General features: G+C 41.9%; 1 protein-coding gene across 1 annotated transcript in view; it reads left to right on the top strand.

The window, feature by feature from the left end:
* BEND2 (BEN domain containing 2) overlaps nt 1-25,210 on the top strand; it is a 60,651-nt gene that overhangs the window by 365 nt on the left and 35,076 nt on the right. The window contains exons 2-7 of the mRNA XM_038586951.1: nt 3,463-3,660; nt 11,510-11,658; nt 15,581-15,655; nt 18,813-18,917; nt 19,637-19,964; nt 23,943-24,098. Of these exons, the coding sequence (XP_038442879.1) occupies nt 3,463-3,660; nt 11,510-11,658; nt 15,581-15,655; nt 18,813-18,917; nt 19,637-19,964; nt 23,943-24,098 (1,011 nt within the window). The remainder of the gene's footprint in view (nt 1-3,462; nt 3,661-11,509; nt 11,659-15,580; nt 15,656-18,812; nt 18,918-19,636; nt 19,965-23,942; nt 24,099-25,210) is intronic.

Here is a 25,210-nt window from a genome sequence, read left to right as displayed (position 1 = left end):
GTGTTTGCGCTCTGCCCACCTAAAGGGCCTCTCAGGGGATTGAGGCGCGGTCTTTCCCCAGCACAGGCCCGTCCGGTGATTATCTCTGGGCGCCTATCCCGGCTTGCGCAGTGGGCGGTGTGTAGGAACCCGGGTATTTGAACGTCCGTAGGGTTCGCGGTGTTTCAGCGGCTCGACCTGATCCTGGGGCGTGTGGGGTCCCTGGGGTTCGTTCACGGTGTCCTGGGGACTTAGGTTGACCCTACGGCTCACTACATTCCTGGGGGTTGTGGTATCCTAGGAGCTTGAGGTAATTCTGGGGCTTGGCGGGGGGGGTGTCTCAGGCGCATGGCGTTTTCGGGGCTCGTGGTGTCTGAGAGGCTCGAGGTGACACAGAAACCCCCATGATGAAAGGCGGGTGCCTTGCTTTCCAGGACGAGGGCGGTCGTTCTTTCTAGGATTTCAGGGGGCCATAAAGGAGTCTCAGCGGCGGCCACTTGGGAGGCGGGGGTGCCGTAATCGGTTTCCCTGCACCTTCCGGAGGGCAGCATGGCGGGCACTCCGCCAGAACGGATCTGCACGGTGGCACTTTTTCCTTTAGCTTTTCCCCCCCAAAGACCTTGTGGGATGTGTATGTCCCACAAACAGCAGTGGAGCGTGGACTGTTAGGGCACGAAAGTAACTTGGCGTAGTGGCCGGGGGCACTCGCGGAAGGATAAGATTTGATTTGCCGAGGATTAAATCTGCACTGTACAGCTGCAGATTCTGCAACTTTGCAGCGCAGTGGTTCGGCGGGCGTTTCCCAGCCCGCTCCTGAGGTGCTCGCCCCTGTAAGTTTTTGAGATTTGGCTACTTATTAAGTACTTGCTGCTGACTTTCTGGGACGAGGTGATCCTTTATCTTTTCTCTTGCTCCGTTGGAGGAGGGTAGGGGTCCAAAGGGGCGCCAGGGTGGCTCGGCTTCTGAAGCATGTACCTTCGCTCTGGTCGTGATCCCAGGATCCTGGGATCCGACCCGCATCGGGCTCTCTGCTCGCTCGGGAGCCTGCTTCTCCCTTTTCCTCTGCCTGCTGCTTCTCCCGCGTGCTCGGTCAAATAAATACAATTAAAAAAATATTTATATATACATAAAAAGATTTTTAAGTTTTCTAGAGGCTCAACGAACTAGCAGTTGATTCATTATAAAATCTTCAGATCGAGATGTTGAGTTTTGAGGCTTTGATGGTAACAGTGTTTGCTCCAAGACCGAGCAATCAACCTTGCTGTTTTATTGTAAGGAGACAAACAAGAACAAAAGAATGATGTGCATGTGGGGAAGCCCCTGCCTAGAGAGCCAGTTCTTGGCTTCTAGACGGCAAAGGAGACTTAAGACTTAAAAAGGAGTCAGAGGATACTAAGTGTGAGGACCCCTGGATAACAGGGGTGCCCTTCCGAGCCTGCTCCGGGGCCCATCCCATCTTCTGTACGCTTGAGCACCGTTGCTGGATAGAGCACGCTCTGAGTGTGTTGGGAATCATCCCTTTCCTTCTCTACTCAGCTCTTCCCCACATTGGGGCCCCTTTACGGTTTTATGACACTAAGTGGTAAACTGACTTAATGTTAAACGTAAGGATTTTACAAGCAACTCTTCTGCACAGGATTTTCTAAAGCAGGGCCCTGGCTCGATTTGCTTTCAGGGCTACCTACAGCAAGTGCTCGGCTCTGGGATACGGTTTTGGTGGCATTATCTCTCACTTGGCCAACTTTGTAGTGTTTGAAGCTTGCTATGGATGTGGAAGGGCTGCTTTTGAGAGTTAGGAGATTTAGGAAGTGGTTTTCGGTGTATTGACAGTTTTGCTAGAAAATCCGACCAGTCTGGCCGTTGTAATCTGCTGTTTTGGTGCGGATTTCTTGCAGCAATCCTCATGTGAAAGGAAGGTTTCAGGCTGCATCATTGTGAACTATGCCTTATCTGATAAGTTCATGGCAACTTGGTTCCTTGCACCTTAGAAGCATAATCTTCAAAAAGCTTCTAGATGTTATAATGTCTCCAAAAATGGCATATGAAGGTTACGTATATACCTAAAGGAATTAATTGGAATTTCACAAATTTGCTGGGAAACCTTAGTAGAGTAGTAGCTTTATTAGGTCTTGTGTGAAAAATCTGTTGACATATAAAAGCTTGTCTTAAAAAATAAAACTTCAATTACCTTTGTTATTTTCCTCTCATCATTAAGTCTATATTTGTAGAGAATCTTAACAAATACAGAGAAGTCTAATGAAGGTCATTTTGCTATCCAGAGAGAGTGACTTAGAGATAACCATTGGGGGAAAAAAAAAAGATAACCATTCGTATATTTCCTTTTGTTAAAACCAGGATTACATCTTATTGTTCTGCTTTGACCCTTTTCCCCCCACTTTGACATTATTTCACTAGCATTTCTGACATCACTAAATGTTCTTTGAGAATGTGTTTCTTATTGGCAGTATACTATTTCATCATTTGGAAATGCCATAATTTATTTAACCAATTCCCTTTTGTTTGGATAATTAGGTAGTTTCAAATGTTTTATTTTTTTTTCCACGAAGTCTAGTAAGTAGATTTTACAGTGACTCTCTAAACCCAGTGCCATTTTTTATGGATGAGAAAACAGAGGCAAAAGAGTAAGTGTTATCTGGCCGAGAGGTCATACTTCTGGATGTCTACAGAGCCTGTACTGGAACCTATTATCATATGATTCTTAACTCAGTATCATTTTCACACCAACACATTCCCTCACACTGGATAATTACTTGATTCTAATGTTTTGGTCTATTTCAAATAAATGTATTGAATCCAAGTTATGATTCAGTGTACACGTGATCTGTGAGTTAATACTTCAAGATTAAACATGTTCTTTTTTAGGCTGTTTATATAGCATACATTATGCGTAGTGTGCTATTTTTCATATTCATTAAAATGACTTATGGCATTGATATTTCACATCTAGTTTACTTGTGGCCACTAATTTCACATTTTGTGAGATTCAATTTGAATATATTTCATAACAAGTTACTCTTGTACTTTATTTCTGCATTATTTATTATCATAAAGATTAATATTAAGTTTTAGAGAACAAGTTTGGGAATTCATGGTCAGCACAGTGTGGCTGTGTAACATCAGCTGTATCATTTAAAGTTAAAAGCATATCATTGAATGCATATTAGCATAGGACAAGTGGTCACATTTCTTAAGTTAGAAGAAATTTATTGCTCTATAAAATTGGAAGTACTAGAAATACTAATGTATGTGTGTATCTACATGCATATAAACATACACATATATTTTAAAGCTTCATACTAAGCAATTTTTTCTTAGCTAACCTGCAGAGATTAGAGACATGAAAATATTTAGTGTATTTTCAGCTAAAACGTTTTTTAAACACTCCATAACTTTATAAAGTGGTTTCCTCCAGAAACAGATTATTTTGTGTGGTATCTTAACTTTCTCTTTGCTTATTCCTAGATTTTATTATTATAACTATTGAAGATAACAGTGATGACGATGATGATATTAATGTTGTGATAGTAGAAGATTCTGAAACAGAACCTACCGAAACAGAACCTACTGAGAACACATTATCCGCTGATGGCATGTTGACCATAGAACCGAATGTTCAAGCCAGCAATTATAACTATCAGCAGCAATCCCAAGTGACAAATGGTAATTTTGTTGTACTTCCTCCTGTGCAAAATTTTGCTCCCACATCCTGATATTCAGTAAATTGCTTAAATATTCCTATAACGTTTACATTAGTCAGTTATTATCAGGGCAAGCTTCATGGTAATGTCACAATGTTTACATGTACTTGCATTTTCTCTTCATTTAAGCTTTGTCATGTCTCCTTTTCCATTTTTGCTCTATGGGGATGGGAAGGTAGCCTTAGAAAGCATCGGGAGAATATATTCTCTGTCTCTGAAAAATTATTAAACCTGGCAACTATAATTGGAACTATTTGGTGACAAAGAAAAAACAATTTATGAGAAAAACAACTTGGATCAAGAGTCCATGGAACGGATGACATGATGGTCTATGTAGAAGATCTAAAGAATCAATAGAAACTCCCGGAACTAATAATCAATTATAGCAAGCTTGTAGGATGCAAGGTTAATATGCAAAAGTCAATCCCTTTCCTATTTACCAGCAATAAACAATTGGAACTTGAAATAAAAAATGCAGCACCATTGACATTAGTACCCAAAAAAGAGTCCCTAGAAAGTGGAGTCTTGTAACCAGAAGTCCTGTAACTACTTGTCTTTCCAATGGTTGCTTCTCAGTCACAGTAATGAAATGCAAAGCCATTTACCTCCTCACACATAGAGCCAAGAGACATTAACCCCTTGGAACATTTCTTTGGTAGCTATATGACAATTTGTTCTTTGCCTTTTGTTTAGAGAATTGGACTTCCTATTCTTTAAAAATGCTATTGCTTTAATTGGAGATAAACTAACTGTTTCTGTTAAGGGCCAGACAGTAAATATTTTAGGTTTTTCAGTTATAAAGGCTCTGTTACAACTACTCAGCTCTGCTGTTGAAGTAAGAAAACAGCTGATATATAAACAGATTGAGTGTGGCTGTGTTTCAGTAAAACTTTATGAACATTGAAATTTGAATTTCCTATCATTTTTCCATTTCATGAAATATTCTGTTTTTGTTTTAAAATTATTTTTTAAATTATTTTTTGATATTTTATATTTACTCTACATTTTTATGAATTACTCAACTTTTGTATGCTTCAGATACAATTATATTTTAATTTTTTTTAAAGTAAGCTCTGTGCCCAATGTGGGGTTCAAACTCATTAACTCAAGATCAAGAGCACTCTACTGACTGAGCCAGCCAAGTGCCCCTGTTTTTTTATCATTTAAAAATGTAGGGCAGCCCGGGTAGCTCAGTGGTTTAGTGCCACCTTTGGCCCAGGGTGTGATCCTGGGGACCCGGGATCGAGTCCCACATCGGGCTCCCTGCATGGAGCCTGCTTCTCCCTCTGCCTGTGTCTCTGCCTTTCTCTCACTGTGTCTCTCATGAATAAATAAATAAAATCCTTAAAAAAAATGTAACAAACAAAAAAACCCAAAACCATTATTAGCTTGTGAGCTATGTAAAAATTAGGCGGCAGGGTGGCTTTGGTCTGTAGGCTCTAGTTTGCCAACCCCTGATCTAACTGATGCCAAAAAGTTTTGATACCACTTATCCTCTGTTCTGGTTTTAAAACTGCATGCAGAACCAGCAGAATACTTTCTTAGCGTTACAGAACATCTGGCTGATTCCAACAGCTCTCTTTAGTGGGAGAGAACTAGGGGAGACTTTTCAAATGTAGATACCCTTTGACCTATCATTTCTACTAGGAATTTATCCCATAGAACTACTTGCAGACGTGCAAGACTGTTTAGCAGTGTTCTTTGCATGACCCAACTTGAGAAGTAACTTGAATATCCATGAATTAGGGACTAGTTCAATGAATCATGGCCTTCCTGCATGATAGGAAATTTTTTTTTAAGATTTCATTTATTTATGAGAGAACAGAGAGAGAGAGGCAGAGACACAGGCAGAGGGAGAAGCAGGCTCCATGCAGGGAGCCCGACGCGGGACTCGATCCCGGGTCCCCAGGATCACGCCCCGGGCTGAAGGCGGGCACCTCAACCCCTGAGCCACCCAGGTATCCCCATGATAGGAAATTAAGAAGCTGTTAAAGTGGTTGCATTATATGTAAAAGTATTAGTTTGGAAAGACCAATACATGTTTAGTAAAAAAAAAAAAAAAAAAAAAGAGGTTGCAGGACAGTACTTACATAGTCTGATCCCTTTTATCTTTCTAACTGATGCAAAAGTTTAGAATAAATGATTTCTGAAAAGGTGGCCAGGTAATTTTTTATTGTGATAAAATATACATATCATATTTTTTCCCTTTGTTCTATTAATGTGATGTGTTATGTTGTTATGTTGATTGGTTTTCTTTTGTGGAACTGCCCTTGCATTCCTGGGATAAATCCCCCTTGGTCATGGTGAATAATCCTTTTATTTTTTTTTTTTTTTTTTTTTTTTTTATTTTTTTTTTTATTTTTATTTATTTATGATAGTCACACACACAGAGAGAGAGAGAGAGAGAGGCAGAGACACAGGCAGAGGGATAAGCAGGCTCCATGCCCCGGGAGCCCGACGTGGGATTCGATCCCGGGTCTCCAGGATCGCGCCCTGGGCCAAAGGCAGGCGCTAAACCGCTGCGCCACCCAGGGTTCCCTGAATAATCCTTTTAATTTGCTGTTGGATTAGATTTGATAATATTTTGTTGAGGACTTTTGCATCTATATTCATAAGGGATATTGGTCTGTAATTTTCTTTTCTTGTAATGTCTTTATCTGGCTTTGGCTTTGGTATGGGTAACTCTGGCCTCATAGAATGAATTAGGAAGTGTTTCCTCTTCTTTAGCTTTTTGCAGGAAGCTGAGAAATGTTGGTGTTAATTCTTCTTTAAATATTTGGTAGATCCACCAGTAAAGCTCTCTGGGCCAGGCCTTTTCTCTGTTGGGAGGTTTATGATGACTAATTTAATCTCTTTACCTGTGATAGGTCTGTTGAGATTTTCTATTTTTTCTTGAGCCATTTTAGATAAAAATGTTTTAAGTTATAAAAACAAATTGTTTTCTCATATACAACATCAAGCAATTAAAATATATAGATAGGGCGGGCCACCTGGCTGGCTCAATGGGTAGAGCATGCAACTCTTGGTCTCAGGGTTGTGAGTTCAAGCCTCATGTTGGGCATAGAGCCTACTTAAAAAGTATATATATATATATGTTTGGAAGAAAACCCAGTTGATAATGGCTACAACTGAGTATTAAAAATTCTAAGGAATAAATGAGTAGGAATAGTGGAACCTGTATGAAAGGGAAGCAAATACTTTAATGAAGATCATAAAATAAGGCTTGAGTAAGTGGAGAGACACAAATTGTCCTAGAGGAGAAAAAACACTCTCATATAACTTAAAAAAAAAAAGAAATCTTGAGAAAATCTGGTTAAGGAAGAGGTGGTAATTTACCATATCAAACACTACAATATTTTAAAAGTACAATTATTAAAATATGATGGTACTAGTTTTGAAATAAGGAGCCAGATTTAATGCAGCAGGAAGCTCATAAAAAGAACAAAGAATTTGGAGTTAATATACTTTAGTATTTTAATAAGAGAAGCATAGATAGTAAATCATGCTGGTACAGATGCTTAACTGTTGGGGGGAAAAGCCCATGGGATTGCACCTCACATCACACACTTAAATAATTTCCAGATGGATTAAAGAGTTGAATATCTAATGGATGGAAGTATGGAAAACTAGGCAGAAATCTAGTTGAATGTTTTTCTATTCCTAGTGAAAGATTGAGAGTAACAGCAGTTCAAGGTATCATAAAAATATTAATGAATTTGCTAAAATAAGAACAGAATTCCTCCCAATCTCAAACATATCTATCAGACTTCAAAATCACATCACCACTTTAGAAAAATCTTGCTGAAAATAGGCATTTTTGAGGGTTGTTCTTTTTTTTTTAGAATGGCATCGTCTTATTTTAATTTGCATTTCTTTGATTGTGATTTGACTATTTCCCATAAACTTATGGGACATTCATACTTCCTCACTGGTAACTGCATTCAATAGACTCTGAGGAACTACCATAGGAACCTAGCTACCCCTATGCCATTCCTTTTTTTTTTTTTAAAGATTTTATTTATTTATTCATGAGAGACAAAGAGAAAGAGAGGCAGATGGAGAAGCAGGCTCCATGCAGGGAGCCTGATGTGGGACTCGATCCCGGGTCTCCAGGATCACGCCCTGGGCTGAAGGCGGCGCTAAACCGCTGCACCACCAGGGCTGCCTCGAGGGTTGTTACTCTTAAGACAGCAGGACCTCCTACAAATCGGACAGAATATACTGAAACTCCAAGAGGGCAATGAGCAGAGGACGTGAAAAATAACAGATCACAGAACAAGAAATCTTAATAGATAGAAAACATTCAGAAAATATTCAACTGCAGTAGTAACAAGAGAAATGCAAATTAAGATGAGATACAGGCTTTAAACTCTCACCTACCAAATTAGCGATTTTTACATGGTAATTCACTTTACTGATAATGAGAAAAACTATTGCACTGCAGTTATCTGTACATCTAAGTTACTCTGAATTGACTACCCATTGAAACCACCTGCAAAACTTTAAATAAATATTGAGGATAAGGCCCCATCCTCAGAGAATCTGATTTTTAAAAAAAAATATTTTACTTGTTTATTCATGAGACACACACACACACACAGGCAGAGACACAGGCAGAGGGAGAAGCAGGCCCCACGCAGGGAGCTCGACGTGGGACTCGATCCCAGGACCCCGGGATCACGCCCGGGCGGAGAAGGCAGGCGCTAAACCACTGAGCCACCCGGGGGTCCCTAGATTCTGATTTTTTTTAAGCTTAATTTTTAGGTAGATCTTTTTATAGACCTCTATCACATACAAAAATATGCACGGATCACAAACATTCAGCCTAAAGAATTTCCAGGTTAACACACGAGGTTAACAAACCAGCACCCGCACCCAGAAATAGAAGGCCCTGAGCTCCCCGGGATCAGCCCCCGCGTCCCTTCCGGCCACTGCCCCTCTTGCAAAGTAGCACAATCCTGGCATCTCCCACCGTGGATTACTTGGGCCTCTTTTCGAGCTTAAGAACAATCGAATCATATACAATTGTTTTAGGTTCCTGGAGCCAGTTCCAAACTGCGTGGGTAGTGGCGGTGAGGGCTTCTCACTAACAGCAAGGAATAGAGACCCCGACTCCGTTCTGACCCTGTCTAGCCAGAGACAGCGTCGGGTTCCGCGGATAGGGGCTCAGTCCCCGGGCCTGCCCCCCGCCCCCCTGCAGCTGCCGGCCTGACCTGCGCCTCTGCGTGGCTAGAACAGGTTCCGGGAGCCCCTCCTCGGGGTCGATTAATTTGCTAGAGCAGCTCACAGAACCCGGAGAAACGTCTGACTTACTAGATTGGCCGCTTTCTCAGAGAACGATATAGCCGCGGAACAGCCAGATGGAAGCGATGCGTGGGCCAAGGCGTGGGGAGAGGGGGAGCTTCCCGGAGCTTCCCGGAGCAACCCTCTCCCCACGTGGCCACGTGCCGCCCCCGGCCCGTGCCCTGGGGTTTAGCCAGGCTTCCGGGCCTGGGCCTGATTGATTAAGCCGCTGGCCATTGGCGGCTCATCGACCTCCAGCGCCTCTCCCCTGCCCCAAGGTCGGTGGGAGGGACTGAAAGGTCCCACCCGCTCACCGCAGCTGGCTTCCCTGGTGACCAGCCCCCATCCTTAGGTGACCTAGAGGCTTTCCGAAGGTCACTTCATTAAAATAACAAAAGACACCTTTATCAGTCTTCCTCACTTAAGCAATTCCAAGGGCTTTAGGGGCTCCGCCACAAACAGATGAAGAGCAAAAACATATTTCTTTTTTTTTTTTTTAAGATTTTTTATTTATTTATTCATGAGAGACACAGAGAGAGAGAGAGGGAGAGAGAGGCAGGCAGAGACACAGGCAGAGGGAGAAGCAGGCTCCAGGCAGGGAGCCCGACGTGGGGATCGATCCCAGGACTCCAGGATCACACCCTGGGCTGAAGGCAGGCGCTAAACCGCTGAGCCACCCAGGGATCCCCCGCAAATACATATTTCTTTCTTTTTTTTTTTTCCAAATACATATTTCTTAATACAAATCACATCACAACTGTATTCTTTCGTGTCTGGCTTTTACTCGGTGTTCCCGTGGTGAGACTCACCTGTGTGTAGCAACAGTTGGCTCGTTCCCACTACGGTGTAGGCTCCTGTGTATGAAAACACCCCCGCTTAATTATTCATTATTAGTCTTATAATCAGAGCAAAACAGTTTAAAAAATAAAAACTGGGGACGCCTGGGTGGCTCAGTGATTGAGCGTCTGCCTTCGGCTCAGGGCATGATCTCAGGGTCCTGGGATCGAGTCCCGCATCAGGCTCCTCGCAGGGAGCCTGCTTCTCCCTCTGCCTGTGTCTCTGCCCCTCTCTGTGGCTCTCGGGAATAAATAAAATCTTTAAAAAATCAATTAAAAACTGGTTACACTTCAAATTGGAGGTATTTTATCGTTGCATTTCCCCCACCATATCGTCCTGCATTTATCTAACTTGAGAGTTAATCCTCCCTTCCTTCGGCCCCTTGTTCCTTCCCTGGCTCAGGATGGCTGATGGGGATCAAGGCGCCCCTCCCGGCACTGTGATGCCAGCCGCCAGGTCTCTCCTACAGATAGGGTGGGACAGCAGTGCATTCCGTCTTTCCCTTGTTGCGGTTTAACGTCTCAAAACCATAACTGAGCCTATAGAATTCTAGAATATCTGGGGGCCAATATTTCACGTTTTATTTCAAGATTTTATGTATTCATTCATGAGAGACACAGAGAGAGAGGCAGAGACACAGGCAGAGGGAGAAGCAGGCCCCACGCAGGGAGCCCGACTTGGGACTTGATCTCGGGTCTCCAGGTTCACACCCTGGGCTGAAGACAGGCGCTAAACTGCTGAGCCACGGGGGCTGCCCTTACTTAGGCTTAATATAAAATGTAATTATGGAAACAATTGTAATCTTAGAGTTCAAGTGACTTTAGAGAGAATCTCGACCAGTTTTTACCTGGCAGATGAGGCGGTGCCTTTGTGGTCGGCCGGGTCCACACTGGTGGGGGCCCAAGCCAGAATAAGACTCCTGACACACATTTGGAGGCCTGCTGCCTCCCCAAGTAAAAGACCTTTTTGGGGCTGCTTTTAAAAAGCAATTAGGAATTGTGTTCTCTTGTTCGTTTGTTTCCAGCATTTACTCTCTAGCCTTTCACTTCACAACTCGGAATTTGCATTTGATCTTGATTCTTATTCCTAGGTGTGGCAACATAGCCCTTCAGGTTTTTTTTTTTTTTTTTAAGATTTTATTTATTTATTCACGAGACACAGAGAGGCAGAGACGCAGGCAGAGGGAGAAGCAGGCTCCATGAAGGGAGCCTGACGCGGGATGCGGGACTTGATCCAGGCATTCGGGGATGCGGGACTTGATCCAGGCATTCGGGGATCGTGCCCTGAGCCAAGGCAGATGCCCAACCGCTGAGCCACCCAGGTGTCCCATCCCTTCAGTTTTTAAGGATTTATTCTAAGTCACTAATGAGACAGCCCGGGTGGCTCAGCGGTTTGGCGCCGCCTTCAGCCCAGGGCATGATCCTGGAGTCCTGGGATCGAATCCCATGTCGGGCTCCTTGCATGGAGCCTGCTTCTCTCTCTGCCTGTGTGTGTGTGTGTGTCTCTCATGAATAAATAAATATAATCTTTTAAAAAAATAAATCACTAATGGGAGAATTCTTGTTTCGTCACTTTCTAAAATTCAGCTAGGACTCCAATTCAGTTTGAGTTGGCTTTCTGAAAACCTATCTCTGTAAAGTTGATTATGCTAGTAAGTCTCTGAAGTAACTTTTTTATATATTGCTTTTCAGGAGAACGTGGTTTACCAGCCCTAGATGACGTAGCAGTTTCACAAGTGAACCATCTAGGAAATATGAAAAGACACAGCTCGAACTCTGTGGATGTAGGGCTTCTCCCTTTGCACAAAAGAGGACGATCATCTTTAAGGGGGGATAATATGGTTTGTATATTAAAGTGAAAATCTTTCTTTTTTTCATTCTACTTTATTTCTTTTTTTAAAAAATTGAGTTTAATTTCATAGAGTGAACAGTTCAGTGGTTTTGACAAATATGTATACCTCCCCCCACATCAAGATAAAAAACGTTTGCATCATCCCAGATAGTTCCCTTATGCCTCTTCCCAGTAAGTCGTCCCCACCCACCCCCACTCGCCCCATGCCATTAATGGAGAAACAGCATTCTGATATTTTTCCCATCATAGATTAGTTTTGCCTGTTCTAGAACTTTATATAATTAGAATCGTACGGTATGTACTCTTGTGTCACATCTCTTTTTTGGAGATTGATCTGGTTGTAGCAACATTTTATTCCCATTCATTGCTGAGTAATATTCTGTTGTATGAATGTCCCTAATTTGTTTATCCATTCTCCTTTTGATGGGTTGTTTCCAGTTTGGGGTATTATGAGTAAAGTGGCTCTGAACATTATTATTATGGAGGTGTTTTGTGAATGTATGTTTCCATTTAATTTGAGTAAAGACTCAGGAGTGCAAATACTGGATCATGATAGATGAAGATGAAGATGATAGATGAGGTTTAGAAGAGATTGCTAGTTTCCCGACATAATTGTACTGTTTTACTTTTCTGTCATATTCTGCTGTGCTTCTCGATCTCTGAAATAGAATGAAATAGATTATTAGACTACATATAATCTAGCTTAACAAAAAATGCATTTGTTTACCTATATAAGGATATGGACACTAGTAAGTACCTAAGTAGTACAGGCAATTCTCTTAACTTCTATCAGCCCATATGTTCATCTTTGGGAATAATGTTAACTGCCTACCAAGAGTCATGTTTTCTGACATAATTATGTGAAAGCACTTTGAAAAGTATAAAGCACTACACAATTGTTTTTATAATTAGTGGTCTGTATTATAATTTCATACAATTTTTGCTGTCTAATAACTTGGTAATGCAGGGCTGATTCATAAAATTTTAAAACAAAGAAACTGATAAATACTTGGTATGTTTAGGTTAAAATTCTTACTATAGCCCATAATTCATCCTTAGAATAGAGTGATTTCTAACTAAATATAATGGGGTTTTTTTGCTGTCTGTCTACTTATTTGTACCCTGTTTTATTCCAAAAAGCAATTTAAGGTGTCTTAGAGACTAATTTATTGAGAAAAATAGGTGTTTTAGTGTTTCTTATTTTGTCCACAGAGTGTCACTGTTGGATTATTTGAAAATCAAAAGCCATAAAACATTTGATTCTTTGTTCCTGGTTAGAAATATTTGCTTTTAAAGCAATTCGATGCCAGATTACTAGAAGACTCTCTTCCAACCCTGAAGTGCATCAGGGGTTAAGTTGGTGTCCTAAGTGTAATTGGGTGAATGAGAAAACAGTTCAGCAAGTATAGTTGACTCTTGAACAATGTGGGTGTTAGGGGTGCTGATCCCCGCGCAGTCAAAAACCCACGTATAACTTTGGACTCCCCTAAAACTTAATCAAATAGCCTCCTGTTAGCCAGAAGCCTTACCGACAGTCAATTTTGTGTTATATGTATCATGTACTGTATTCTTACAATAAAGTAAGCTAGGAAAAAGAATGCTAGTGAGAAAAACATAATGAAGAGAAAATACGTGTATAGTATTGTACTGTATTTCTCGGAAAAAATCCACATATAAGTGGACTCTCATAATTTACACCCGTGTTGTTCAAGGGTCAGCTGTATATCTTTTTTGTGTTGTTGTAGTATTTACAGTGGGCAAAGGTCGGCCTTTGGTGCTTGTTGAAAGCAGAATTGAAGTCCTGACTGTTTCTCTCCTTTCTTTCATACTTCCTTTTGGTATATTAATAAATCCTTCCTGGACAAGAACATGTATACCCGATTGGGAAGAAGTTGGGAGTGTCATTAATGGATGCATATCAGATACGCATTCTGGATATTTACATAATATTAACTGCTAATTGCCAAATCTATTCACATTATCATAAAGAAAATGATTTAAATTCTTTTTCAGCCTTCACGTACTGTGGAGTTACTCTGAACTTGAGAACTGAAGGAAATATTTCTCTCTCATGAATAATTATGCTTCTGTAGCAATGAAGAAGACAGTGAAGCCTTAACCATTTTATTTCCTTCTTTTCCTTATCTAGGAAAGTAGGCAGTTTTGTGCCCTGTTTGAATAGCTTTTGTCATTTCTGGAATAATTTTAGATTTACAGAATAGGTGTGAATATATTGCAGAGAGTTCTCTTGTATACACTTCATACAGCTTCCTTGTACTGTATAACTTAAAATTATGGTAATTATGTAAGCATAGTACTGTTTTCACAACCAAGATGTTAACATTGTCACAGTACTATTAGCTAAATTGCAGCCCCTGTTTGAATTTCAACATTCTTCTCCCCCTTGTGCTTTTCCTATTCCAGGATCCAATCCAGGATCCCACAGCGAATTTAGTTGTGTCTCCTCAGTTTCTTCCAATCTGTGACAGTTCCTCATTCTTTCCTTGTCTTTTATGACCTTGACATTTTTGATGAGTGTACCAATCAGTTATTTTGTAAAATGTCTCTCAGTTTTGGTATGTCTGGTATTTTCTCTTGAATAGATTCAGATTATGCATTTTTGGCAAGAACACCACACAAATGTTGTCTCCTTACTAAGTCTTTATCAGGGGCGCCTAGTGTCCATATATCTTTTTACTGGTGATGTTAAAATCAATCTCTTGGGCAGCCCGGGTGGCTCAGCGGTTTAGCACCACCTTCAGCCCAGGGCGTGATCCTGGAGACCCCGGATCAAGTCCCATGTCGGACTCCTTGCGTGGGGCCTGCTTCTCCCTCTGCCTGTGTCTCTCTGCCTCTCTCTCTCTCTCAATCTGTGTCTCTATTAATAAATAAATAAAATCTTTAAAAAAATCGATCTCTTGGTTAACATGGTATCTTCTGGATTTTTCCACTGTGAAGTTACTGTTTTTCCCTTTGTGTCTCATAAATATCTTAGGTGGGAGGTACTTTGGGACTCTGCTGATCTCCCGTTTCTCCTCAGTTTTCTTCCTACTGAGTTGAGATAGCACATGGATTTTACCTGCAACATTCACTACTGTGGTGTTTGCCAAATGGCGACTCTATTTCCCTCATTGCTATGTATATAGTAAAAGGAATTTGTTTGTAAGGAAGGGCTGTCCTTTCTACCCCATTTATTCGGTTACATATTTTCTATCTATGTGGGCTCCTGGGCATTCATTGTATTGTATGAGTTTTTTATAATCCAATATTATTGATCAAATTTTCCAGCTTTGGTTTTTGGGAGCTCCTTCCAGTTGGGTCCTGTGGCCTTTTCATATGCCCCCACTTTTTTTTTAGCTCTTCCAAATTTTCTGATATCACAAGATGTTCTAGGCTCATTCATACTTTTCCTGACCCAGCCCTGCAATTGCTTCTCTCCAAGGAGCCCTGGTGCCTTTAGATATGGTGCCTGGACACTGGATATGTTCATTGCTAGTCTTGTGTCATTGATCTTAGGCTCTCCCAGTGGACAGAGCTAGGAAATATGTGGATACTATTCCATGCATAAATATAAATCTTTTTTTCTATATCTGTCTTTATATATATTATAAGCTATGTGTTCATACTCATATTTAATAACTTTTCTTGAACCTACGTTCTTATATGATAACTTCTTTCCTCTCCCTGTATTTAGTCAGCTCTTAATCGTTTCATTCTCATGTGAATATGGGTTTTGGTTTTACTTTTATCTCTGCTTTATATTATAAGACTTTTGGAATGCTTTTGGAATGTAGATGAAAAAGAAAATAATTAAAACAAATAAATATATAAAGTATGGCTTTTTCTAATGCTTAGTTTGGGTCCTAGTGATATTAAGCATTGACTACTTATTATTTTTATAATATTAATAGGAGAGCTGTGCATCTGGAGGTTTCTCTGACGCAAATCCTCAAAACCAACCTATGAAACTCCAACACCACTACAAGGTATCAAATTTCTGTCTTTTAAATATTGTTTTCCAAAATTTTGAGTAAAAGTTTTTTTCTTTACCTCATTCATTGTCATCGTGCTATTAATAGAAATTTTATCATGTTAAATTCTGTATGATTATCACTCCATTGTGATACATTTTAAAATTTTCTAGTTAGAACAGTATCCCTAGGTGAAAAATTTGAAATAAAAATATGGCTTTTGTAGCTTAAAACCCAATAGCCCATTACTGGTCAAATGTAGTTAACTCTCTTTCATCTAGGTTGTTCAATATTTAATTTCTCCAGTTTACTCTCCTAAGGAAATTGGCTGATTTCAATAAAATTCAGTAGGTGCCTAAATGCATATTAAGTTATCTCAGCTGAAAGAAAATGGCAGCTCATCTTTTTTTTTTTAAAGAGTATACCTTACATCGTTATGAGGAGATTTTGTACAAGTTAGTATGTCAGTAGAGACTGATAAGTATGGGCAGCCCCGGTGGTACAGCTGTTTAGCGCTGCCTGCAGCCCAGGGCGTGATCCTGGAGACCCTGGATGGAGTCCCACGTCAGGCTCCCTGCATAGAGCCTGCTTCTCCCTCTGCCTGTGTCTCTGCCCCTCTGTGTGTGTGTGTCTCTATGAATAAATAAATAAAATCTTTAAAGAAAGAGATTTGTAAGTATAACTATCAAGAATTTTGCTAGCTGCATCCTCTAGAGGTAGTGAAAGTTTATTTTTTAAAAAGTAGGTGTTAAGATCCAAAGTTTGTTGATTAAAACAAGCTACGGTGCCTAACTAAGAATGTTTTGGTGAGTATCACTCTTATTGAGAACAGAAGTGGATGGCTTCGAGGGAACACGTCAAGTCTTTGGGGAAGGGTGTCCAGAGTCGGGGCGACGGTTCTGATTTCAGGCAGGGCCCTCTCTGGCCTGCCTCCTGTGAGCATCCACAACACCCCTGGCTGGGACGGCTCTGCCAGGGCCTTCTCTTTGAGCGACTGTATGAGATGTGGTGGGCCAGAGCGTGGGGGAGGAGAGATGCTGGGGGCCCTAAGTCAGAGCCCTGAAACGGACCAGCAGGGAGCCTCCCCGTTTCTTCCAGTGTGTGAGCTCTCTCCTTTCTTCAGCCCCTGTCCTCAGAGGGCTAGACCTGTTGCTGCACACTTCCAGCTTTTCTTTTTCTGTCCTTGCCCAGAGTTCTCTTTAGGGAGACCCCAGCCCTACACAGGCTGGGAAACAGAGGGGGCCCTGCTGGGACCCGTCCACTGCCCTGTGGCCTGTCCACAGGGCTCGAAGCAGCTCCCTCTCTGTCCCCCTCGAGCTCCAGACAGCCCAGCCCTCGCTGCTTATTTCAGGAGAGGGGGGAGTGAGGCTCAAATCCCTCCATGTCCTGATTCCTGGCCCTACAGCCAGCCACTGGCCTGGGATCTGGCCTTCGGGCCTCTCCCTCTCTAAGGCTAAGTTAGCTGGCACTGCTCTGCCTCTGAGCCTCTTCCATGGGCTGGGACACCTCCGTTCGTGAGTGGCCCGCTCCTGCACCTTGCGCCTCTGGCTCCATTGCTCTGCCTACCCTCCACAGCTTAAGGCCGCCTCCTCTTTGGGCCTCCCATCTCTCTTCCTGTCATGCATTCTCTCTCCTTCCCTTAAAAATCCAGCTCTTTGAACATCATTTATGTTCACCGGCTAAACATCTGACTTCCGATGTTCTCTCTGTTTGGGTAATTTTGAATCTACTGTCCTTCTGCCTTCTCTGCCCTTCCCTGCGTCTTTACCTAGTGAACACCATCTTGTCTTTTAATCCTCAGTGTAGACGTCTCCATTGAAAAGCCTGCCACCACTGCCAGCCTGGCTTAGGTCTTGCTCTTCTACGCACACTTAGCCTCCCATTCCTACCTGTGTCAGAGCCATCAGAGGCATAAGGATAGTAGGAATATTACTGGATGATTGAGCATTACTGGACCAGGGGTTGTGTAGTACTCTTGTCATGACGTTAATATTAATAACCATACCACTGCGCCTCACGTTGTCCTCAAGGGAACTGGGGGAGAGATTTCTCATCTCGATTCTCTACATGAGGAAATTGAAGCACAGAGAAGTTAAGGAACGCGCCCAAGGTCACACAGCTGAGAAGCAGAACTCTGGTCTTTGCACCCGTGTGTTCCCCGAGAGCCTGCACTGTTCACCTCAGTGCTGTCGGCTGGAGGGTCTCGCTTATCATGCATCAGAACCACCTGGAGGGCAGACAGCTGCCCCCACTCAGAGTTCCCCAATTCAGTAAGTGGAGGGCAGGAGCTCATGTGTTTCCGACAAGCCAGTGGGTGACTTGTGCTACTGGTCTGAGACCACACTCTGAAAACCATGGCTCTGGGCTGCCCATCACTTTATTGAAATCTCTCCCCAGCTAACACGGGGAGCTCCTTAGGGCAGGATCTGTTGGTTGTCTTGTTTCCTTTTTTCCTTTTCTGTCCATAGTCCTGGCACCTAGCAAAGCCATTCTGATAGGAAGTAGGCCCTCGGTACGTGTTTATTTATTTGAATGAATGAATGAGGAAATGGTTCTGGCCTCCTGTGTAAGTGTATTTTTTTCTGAGCATTTTGAAATTTCTGAGTATTTGAAGAATTCTCGGGTTTTATTAGTCACATACCTGGTTGGCTGCGAGGGGACATGTCCTGGAAGGTTTTGTAAGGTTGTTGATTGCCTGATTTCAAAATACTTTGAAGTCACAAGTCACATCTGTTATATTTGGCTCACTGTTCTTTGCAGAGTGGAATGCTCATTGCCTGTGAATTCACACCATGATTAGATGGAAAGAGGTTCTTTGGCCTTTTAGCAGATTTGAAGATTTCTTTCCTAAAATAGCTCTTTCGTTGATCTAAAAGGACTCCATCATAAATGTGGTGGCTTTAAGAATGATGGGACGTTTACTTTCTGGTTTAGAGCTTCATTAAATGCCTGTATGGCATGGAGTAGTTGAGTAGGAGGCTGGGGCTCTTTATCTCAGCTGGCTCGGCTCGGTGTCACCAAAACCAGGGATCAAGTGGCAAACGAGACATTTCTGAGGGCCTGAGAGCTTTCTTTGTTTCTAGCAATTAAAATTTGGCCTAATGATATTTTCTTATACGTTACTTTTCTTTTGAAATAGGAATTGCTAAAATAGTTGTTTTTATTATAATAGGCTTTGCAAGAACTTATTCAAAGCACAAATAAGCAGGTAGACAACCTTTGTGGAATTGTTTCAGAAATGCAACCTCCTTGGGAGAAACCACTGTTGCCAAATCCTGTAAGTATTATCAAACCACTTCTGCTACTTCGATATACCTCTCGTTCCTAAAGGTACCAATCACTTAGAAGTGAGAGAGAACTAATGCCTCTGAGATTAGCAAGGCTGGTGTACACTTACGTTAGCACATAGGACCTTAAACCTCTCTTGGAGGAATACTGAAGTTTAGGTTTGAGAAATCATGATGCTGAATATTTTTACGTTTGTAACCGTGATGTATAAAATGCAATCAAAATGTTGGGTCGAAGAGGAATAAAAATCATACAATAAAAATTCGGCATTTAGCCTTAACCGTGGAAAATGACATTGCAAAGCAACTAGGTATTTGTGCTTTTATCGACTTTTTAATTCTTTTTTTAAAGATTATATTAAAAAAATAAAAGATTATATTTATTTATTCACGAGAGACACACAGAGAGAGGCGCAGAGACACAGGCAGAGGAAGAAGCAGGCTCCACGCAGGGAGCCCGACGTGGGACTCAATCCCAGGTCTTCCGGATCACAACTTGGGCCGAAGGCAGGCACTAAACCGCCGAGCCACCTAGGGATCCCCTAACGACTTTTTAATTCTTATGGGCACAAATTTATGACATGTTTGTGTTAGTTTAGAGGTCACTTGGATTTACACAAAAGAGTTTTAGTTGTATACCTCAGATAGAAAGTAAGTCCAGGAAGCAAAGAGGAGAGCGTAACCCATTGTGTTCTCTTACCCTGGACAGGGAGCCGGAGGCCCATCTGTAGCAGTGCAGGCCAGGGCCGACCCTGTAGGAACAGCTCTTCAGCCAGCAGTGCTCTCTGAACTGCAGGAGCAGGTGCTCAGGGAAAGTCCACCACTTCCCAAAATTGTCTCCACATATTCATTACAGCACAGTCTCTCACCAGAGAGCTCAGTTGCTCCTCTTGCCATGTCCTGCTTTGTCAGTGGAGGAGTGGAAGGTGCCCACAATTGCTTGGCCGGTCAGCCTCCTCCGGCAGCACCTACAACTGTCCAGCCGCAAGGAGTGCTCCGTGTGGCACACTCGGCCCATGGCTCCACCCTATGGGAAGGTAGGTGCTCAGGCCCAGACCCGGGCTCGTTGACTTTCTGCCTCCTTTCCAATCTTGGTGAGTTTGAAGGGACACATACTATAATAGCATCCTTTCATCTGGATTAAATAGCATTCTTAATGCAAACTAGCAATAGCTGGTTTTTAAGTTGATGTATGGTTGGCTACAGCTATTCTTGGGGAAGATTCTATTTATTTGAGAGAGAGAGAGAGAGAATGAGAGAGCGAATGAGCAGTGAGGGGCAGAGGGATAGCCAGATTCCCTTCTGAGCAGGGGGCTTGATCCAGGGATTCCAGGATCATGACCTGAGCTGAAGGCAGACACTTAACCCACTGAGTCACCCAGGAGCCCATAGAGGTTTTTTTTTTTAATTAAAAGTTTTATGAAATAATTGTAGATTCCTATGTAGTTTTTTTAATAATAAATTTATTTTTTATTGGTGTTCAATTTGCCAACATACAGAATAACACCCAGTGCTCATCCCGTCTAGTGCCCTCCTCAGTGCCCGCCAACCAGTCACCCCCCCCCCACCCTCCTCCCCTTCCACCAAGCCTAGTTCGTTCCCCAGAGTTAGGAGTCTTCCATGTTCTGTCTCCCTTTCTGATATTTCCTACCCATTTCTTCTCCCTTCCCCTCTATTCCCTTTCACTATTATTTATATTCCCCAAATGAATGAGACCATATAATGTTTGTCCTTCTCCGACTGACTTACTTCACTCAGCATAATACCCTCCAGTTCCATCCACGTTGAAGCAAATGGTGGGTATTTGTCATTTCTAATGGCTGAGGAATATTCCATTGTATCCATAGACCACATCTTCTCTATCCATTCATCTTTCGATGGACACCGAGGCTCCTTCCACAGTTTGGCTATTGTGGACATTGCTGCTATAAACATCGGGGTGCAGGTGTCCCGGCGTTTCACTGCATCTGTATCTTTGGGGTAAATCCCCAGCAGTGCAATTGCTGGGTCGTAGGGCAGATCTATTTTTAACTCTTTGAGGAACCTCCACACAGTTTTCCAGAGCGGCTGCACCAGTTCCCATTCCCACCAACAGTGCAAGAGGGTTCCCCTTTCTCCACATCCTCTCCAATATTTGTGGTTTCCTGCCTTGTTAATTTTCCCCATTCTCACTGGTGTGAGGTGGTATCTCATTGTGGTTTCCTATGTAGTTTTAAGAAATAATTGACTGATACCTCTTACCCAATTTCCCTCAAAGGTAACATCTTGTAAAACTCCAGTAAAATATCACAAGCAGGATATTTTTTTTAAGATTTTATTTATTTATTCATGAGGGACACACACACAGAGAAAGAGAGAGCGAGAGAGAGAGAGAGAGAGAGGCACAGGCAGAGGGAGAAGCAGGCTCCATGCAGGGAGCCCAATGTGGGACTCGATCCCGGGTCTCCAGGATCAGGCCCTGGGCTGAAGGTGGCGTTACACTGCTGAGCCACCCAGGCTGCCCCGCAAGCAGGATATCGATGTTAATGTAAGCCACAGATATTATTCAGCTGTCCCCAGTTTGACTTGTTTCACTGTGTGTCTGTGCATTTAGTTCCATGCAGTTTTATCACGTGAGGTTTGCATGTCCCCCACTATAGTTAAGGTACAGAACATCTCTGTCACCAGGATGGTGACTTGTGTTGCCCCTTTACACTGTACCCATCACCCTCTGGTGGCCTTGCTCTCCCCATTCCCCTTTCCCTAACCCTTGGCAACCACCAATCTATCCTAGCTCTCTAAAATGTTGTCACTTCAAAATTGTTATATAGTTGGATGCATACTGTATGTAACCTTTTGATATTGGCTTTTTTCCACTCCAGGTAAGTCCCTGGAGATAAAACCAAGTTGTTGCATGTTTCACTAGTTCCTTCCTTTTTATTGGTCAGTGCTGTTTCACCGTAAGGTATGCTGTACTTTAACAGTTCATCTGTCAAAAAAAAAAAAAAAGTTCATCTGTCGAAGCAGATTTTCATTTTTCTCCCCCTGCTCCCTCCGGTGTTTGACTATTAGAGAAGTAAGGCTCCTGTAATATTCATGTACAGGTTTTTGTGTAAATAGAAGTTTCATTTCTCAGACATGAATGCCAGGGAGTGCAATTTCTAGTTAGATGTTAATTGAATGTTTAGTTTTAGGAGAAACTACACGTGCCATTTTATGTTGAGGCCAGCTACGTAGGAGTGATCCAGTTTCTCTGAATCCACATTTCTGTTCCTTCCATTGTTTTTTTTTTCTTAAAATTTTTTTTATTGGAATTCAGTTTGCCAACATATAGCATAACACCCAGTGCTCATGCAGCCAAGTGCCCTCCTCAGTGCCCGTCACCCAGTCACCCCAACCCCCCGCCCACCTCCCCTTCCACTACCCCTTGTTCATTTCCCAGTCAGAGGAGTCTCTCATGTTTTCTCACCCTCACTGATATTTTCACTCATTTTCTCTCCTTTCCCTTTATTCCCTTTCACTAATTTTTATATTCCCCAAACGAATGAGACCATATAATGTTTGTCCTTTTCCGATTGACTTATTTCACTCAGCACAATACCCTCCACATCGAAGCAAATAGTGGGTATTTGTCGTTTCTAATAGCTGAGGAATATTCCATTGTATACATAGACCACATCTTCTTTATCCATTCATCTTTTTTTTTTAAGATTTTATTTATTCATGAGAAACACGGGGGGAAGGGGGAGAGAGAGGCAGAGACACAAGGCAGAGGGAGAAGCAGGCTCCACACAGGGAGCCTGACGTGGGACTCGATCCCGGGTCTCCAGGATCACGCCCTGGGCCTAAGGCGGCGCTAAACCGCTGAGCCACCTGGGCTGCCCTCCATTCATCTTTCGATGGACACCGAGGCTCCTTCCACAGTTTGGCTATTGTGAACATTGCTGCTAGAAACATTGGGATGCAGGAGTCCCGGCGTTTCACTGCATCTGAATCTTTGGGGTAAATCCCCAGCAGTGCAATTGCTGGGTCGTAGGGCAGATCTATTTTTAACTCTTGGAGGAACCTCCACACAGTTTTCCAGAGTGGCTGCACCAGTTCCCATTCCCACCAACAGTGCAAGAGGGTTCCCCTTTCTCCACATCCTCTCCAACATTTGTGGTTTCCTGCCTTGTTAATTTTCCCCATTCTCACTGGTGTGAGGTGGTATCTCATGGTGGTTTTGATTTGTATTTCCCTGATGGCCGGTGATGCGAGCATTTTCTCATGTGCTTGTTGGCCATGTCTATGTCTTCCTCTGTGAGATTTCTGTTCATGTCTTTTGCACGTTTCATGATTGGATTGTTTGTTTCTTGGACGTTGAGTTTGATAAGTTCTTTATAGATCCTGGATACTAGCCCTTTATCTGATAGGTCATTTGCAAATATCTTCTCCCATTCTGTAGGTTGTCTTTTAGTTTTGTGGACTGTTTCTTTTGCTGGGCAGAAGCTTTTTATCTTGATGAAGTCCCAATAGTTCATTTTTGCTTTTGTTTCTCTTGCCTTCATGGATGTATCTTGCAAGAAGTTGCTGTGGCCAAGTTCAAAAAGGGTGTTGCCTGTGTTCTCCTCTAGGATTTTGATGGAATCTCGTCTCACATTTAGATCTTTCATCCATTTTGAGTTTATCTTTGTATATGGTCAAAGAGAGTGGTCTGGTTTCATTCTTCTGCATGTGGATGTCCAATTTTCCCAGCACCATTTATTGAAGAGACTGTCTTTTTTCCAGTGGATGGTCTTTCCTCCTTTGTCGAATATTAGTTGACCTGTTCCTTCCATTGTTCCTTCTTCTGATGCCTCATGAATCCTTCTTTCCTTATATCCTTTCTGATAGAAGATTTTTCTTTGACCTTTCGGTAAGAGTAAGCCTGCTGGAGACAAAATCTTTTTGTGAGGTGTTTTTATCTCCCCTTCTTTGTGGAAGGATAGTTTCATCTAGTATAGGATTCGTGGGTGTCAGTTCTTGTATTACAGCCCCTGAAAACTTTTTATTTATAGAAATGCCAGGGAAAGCAGAAGCCAGCCTTGGAAACAGCACTGAGTCAATACATTACCCAACTTCATTGGGAGATGACAATGGCCAACATAATGTCTCTTCATCCGTTTTCATCCAACATAATGTCTCTTCATCCGTTTTCATCCTTCCCAATTTTGGTGAGTTTAAAATGATACATATTACAAGTTGGGCCTGTAGATTCACCAACATCCTTAATGCAAGTCAGTGCCAGCTTGTTTTTTAATGAAGCTTTTTATTTTGAAATAATTGTAGATTCATGTGTAGTTGTCGGAAATTAGGTAGCAATCTCGTTTATGTTTTACCCATTTCCCCCAATGATAACGTCTTCTAAAAGTTGGTACAACTGAGTACTGGCATTGATTAAATCCACATTTGTAGGTGTGTGTGTGTGTGTGTGTGTGTGTGTGTGTATGTGTATTCAGCTTTATGCAGTTTTATTGATCATCACAGCTGTGATCCAGCACACTTCCATCATCACCGCATATTGCCTTTTAGGACCTCAACCACCTCCATCCTTTTCTCTTACACTAGCGAAGAGTGAACTGATTTCCCTTTCTATAATTTTTCCACTCGAATATTGTTATTTAAATGGAATAAAATGCTATATTTATAAAATGCTATATATATATACATATATATGTATATGTATATATATATAGCCTTTGGGGCATAGCTTTTTCTCTAAACCTAATTTTCTGGAGATTCATACCAATAGTTGCATGTATCAACAGTTTCTTCCTTTTTATTGTTGAAAGCTCTCCCATGCTATGGATGTACAACTGTTTCTGTTTCTTCACCCATGGAAGAATATCTGGGATGTTTCCAATTTTTGGCTCTCAGAAGTTTAACTCTGTGAACAGTTATATACTGTTTTTTGTGTCCACTTACGTTTATGTGTATATTTTTTGAGGTGAATGCCCAAGAGCACAATTCTGGGTCATGTGATAATTTCATGTTTAGTTTTATAAGAAACTGCTAAAATGTTTTTCAGGCCATTCACCTTTCCACATGTAATATATAAATGATATAATTTCTCTTTATGCCTATTTCTTCTCTTTCCATTATTTTTTCTTCTTGATGCTCAAAGATCCATTCTTTGATCATCTCTTTTCTGTTGAATATTTTCCTTTGGCCTTTCTTTAAGGGCAAGTCTGCAAGGGACAAGTTCTTCTGGTTTTTCTTCGTGTGACAATGTCTTTATTTCCTGTACAGTAATGAAGGATAGTTTTGCTACCTATAGAATTAATAG

Source organism: Canis lupus, chromosome X (genome assembly GCF_011100685.1).
Source record: "Canis lupus familiaris isolate Mischka breed German Shepherd chromosome X, alternate assembly UU_Cfam_GSD_1.0, whole genome shotgun sequence".
Classification (NCBI taxonomy): Eukaryota; Metazoa; Chordata; class Mammalia; order Carnivora; family Canidae; genus Canis; species Canis lupus.
The sequence above is the reverse complement of the archived record's forward strand: the minus strand, read 5'-3'. Positions and strand labels throughout refer to the sequence as shown.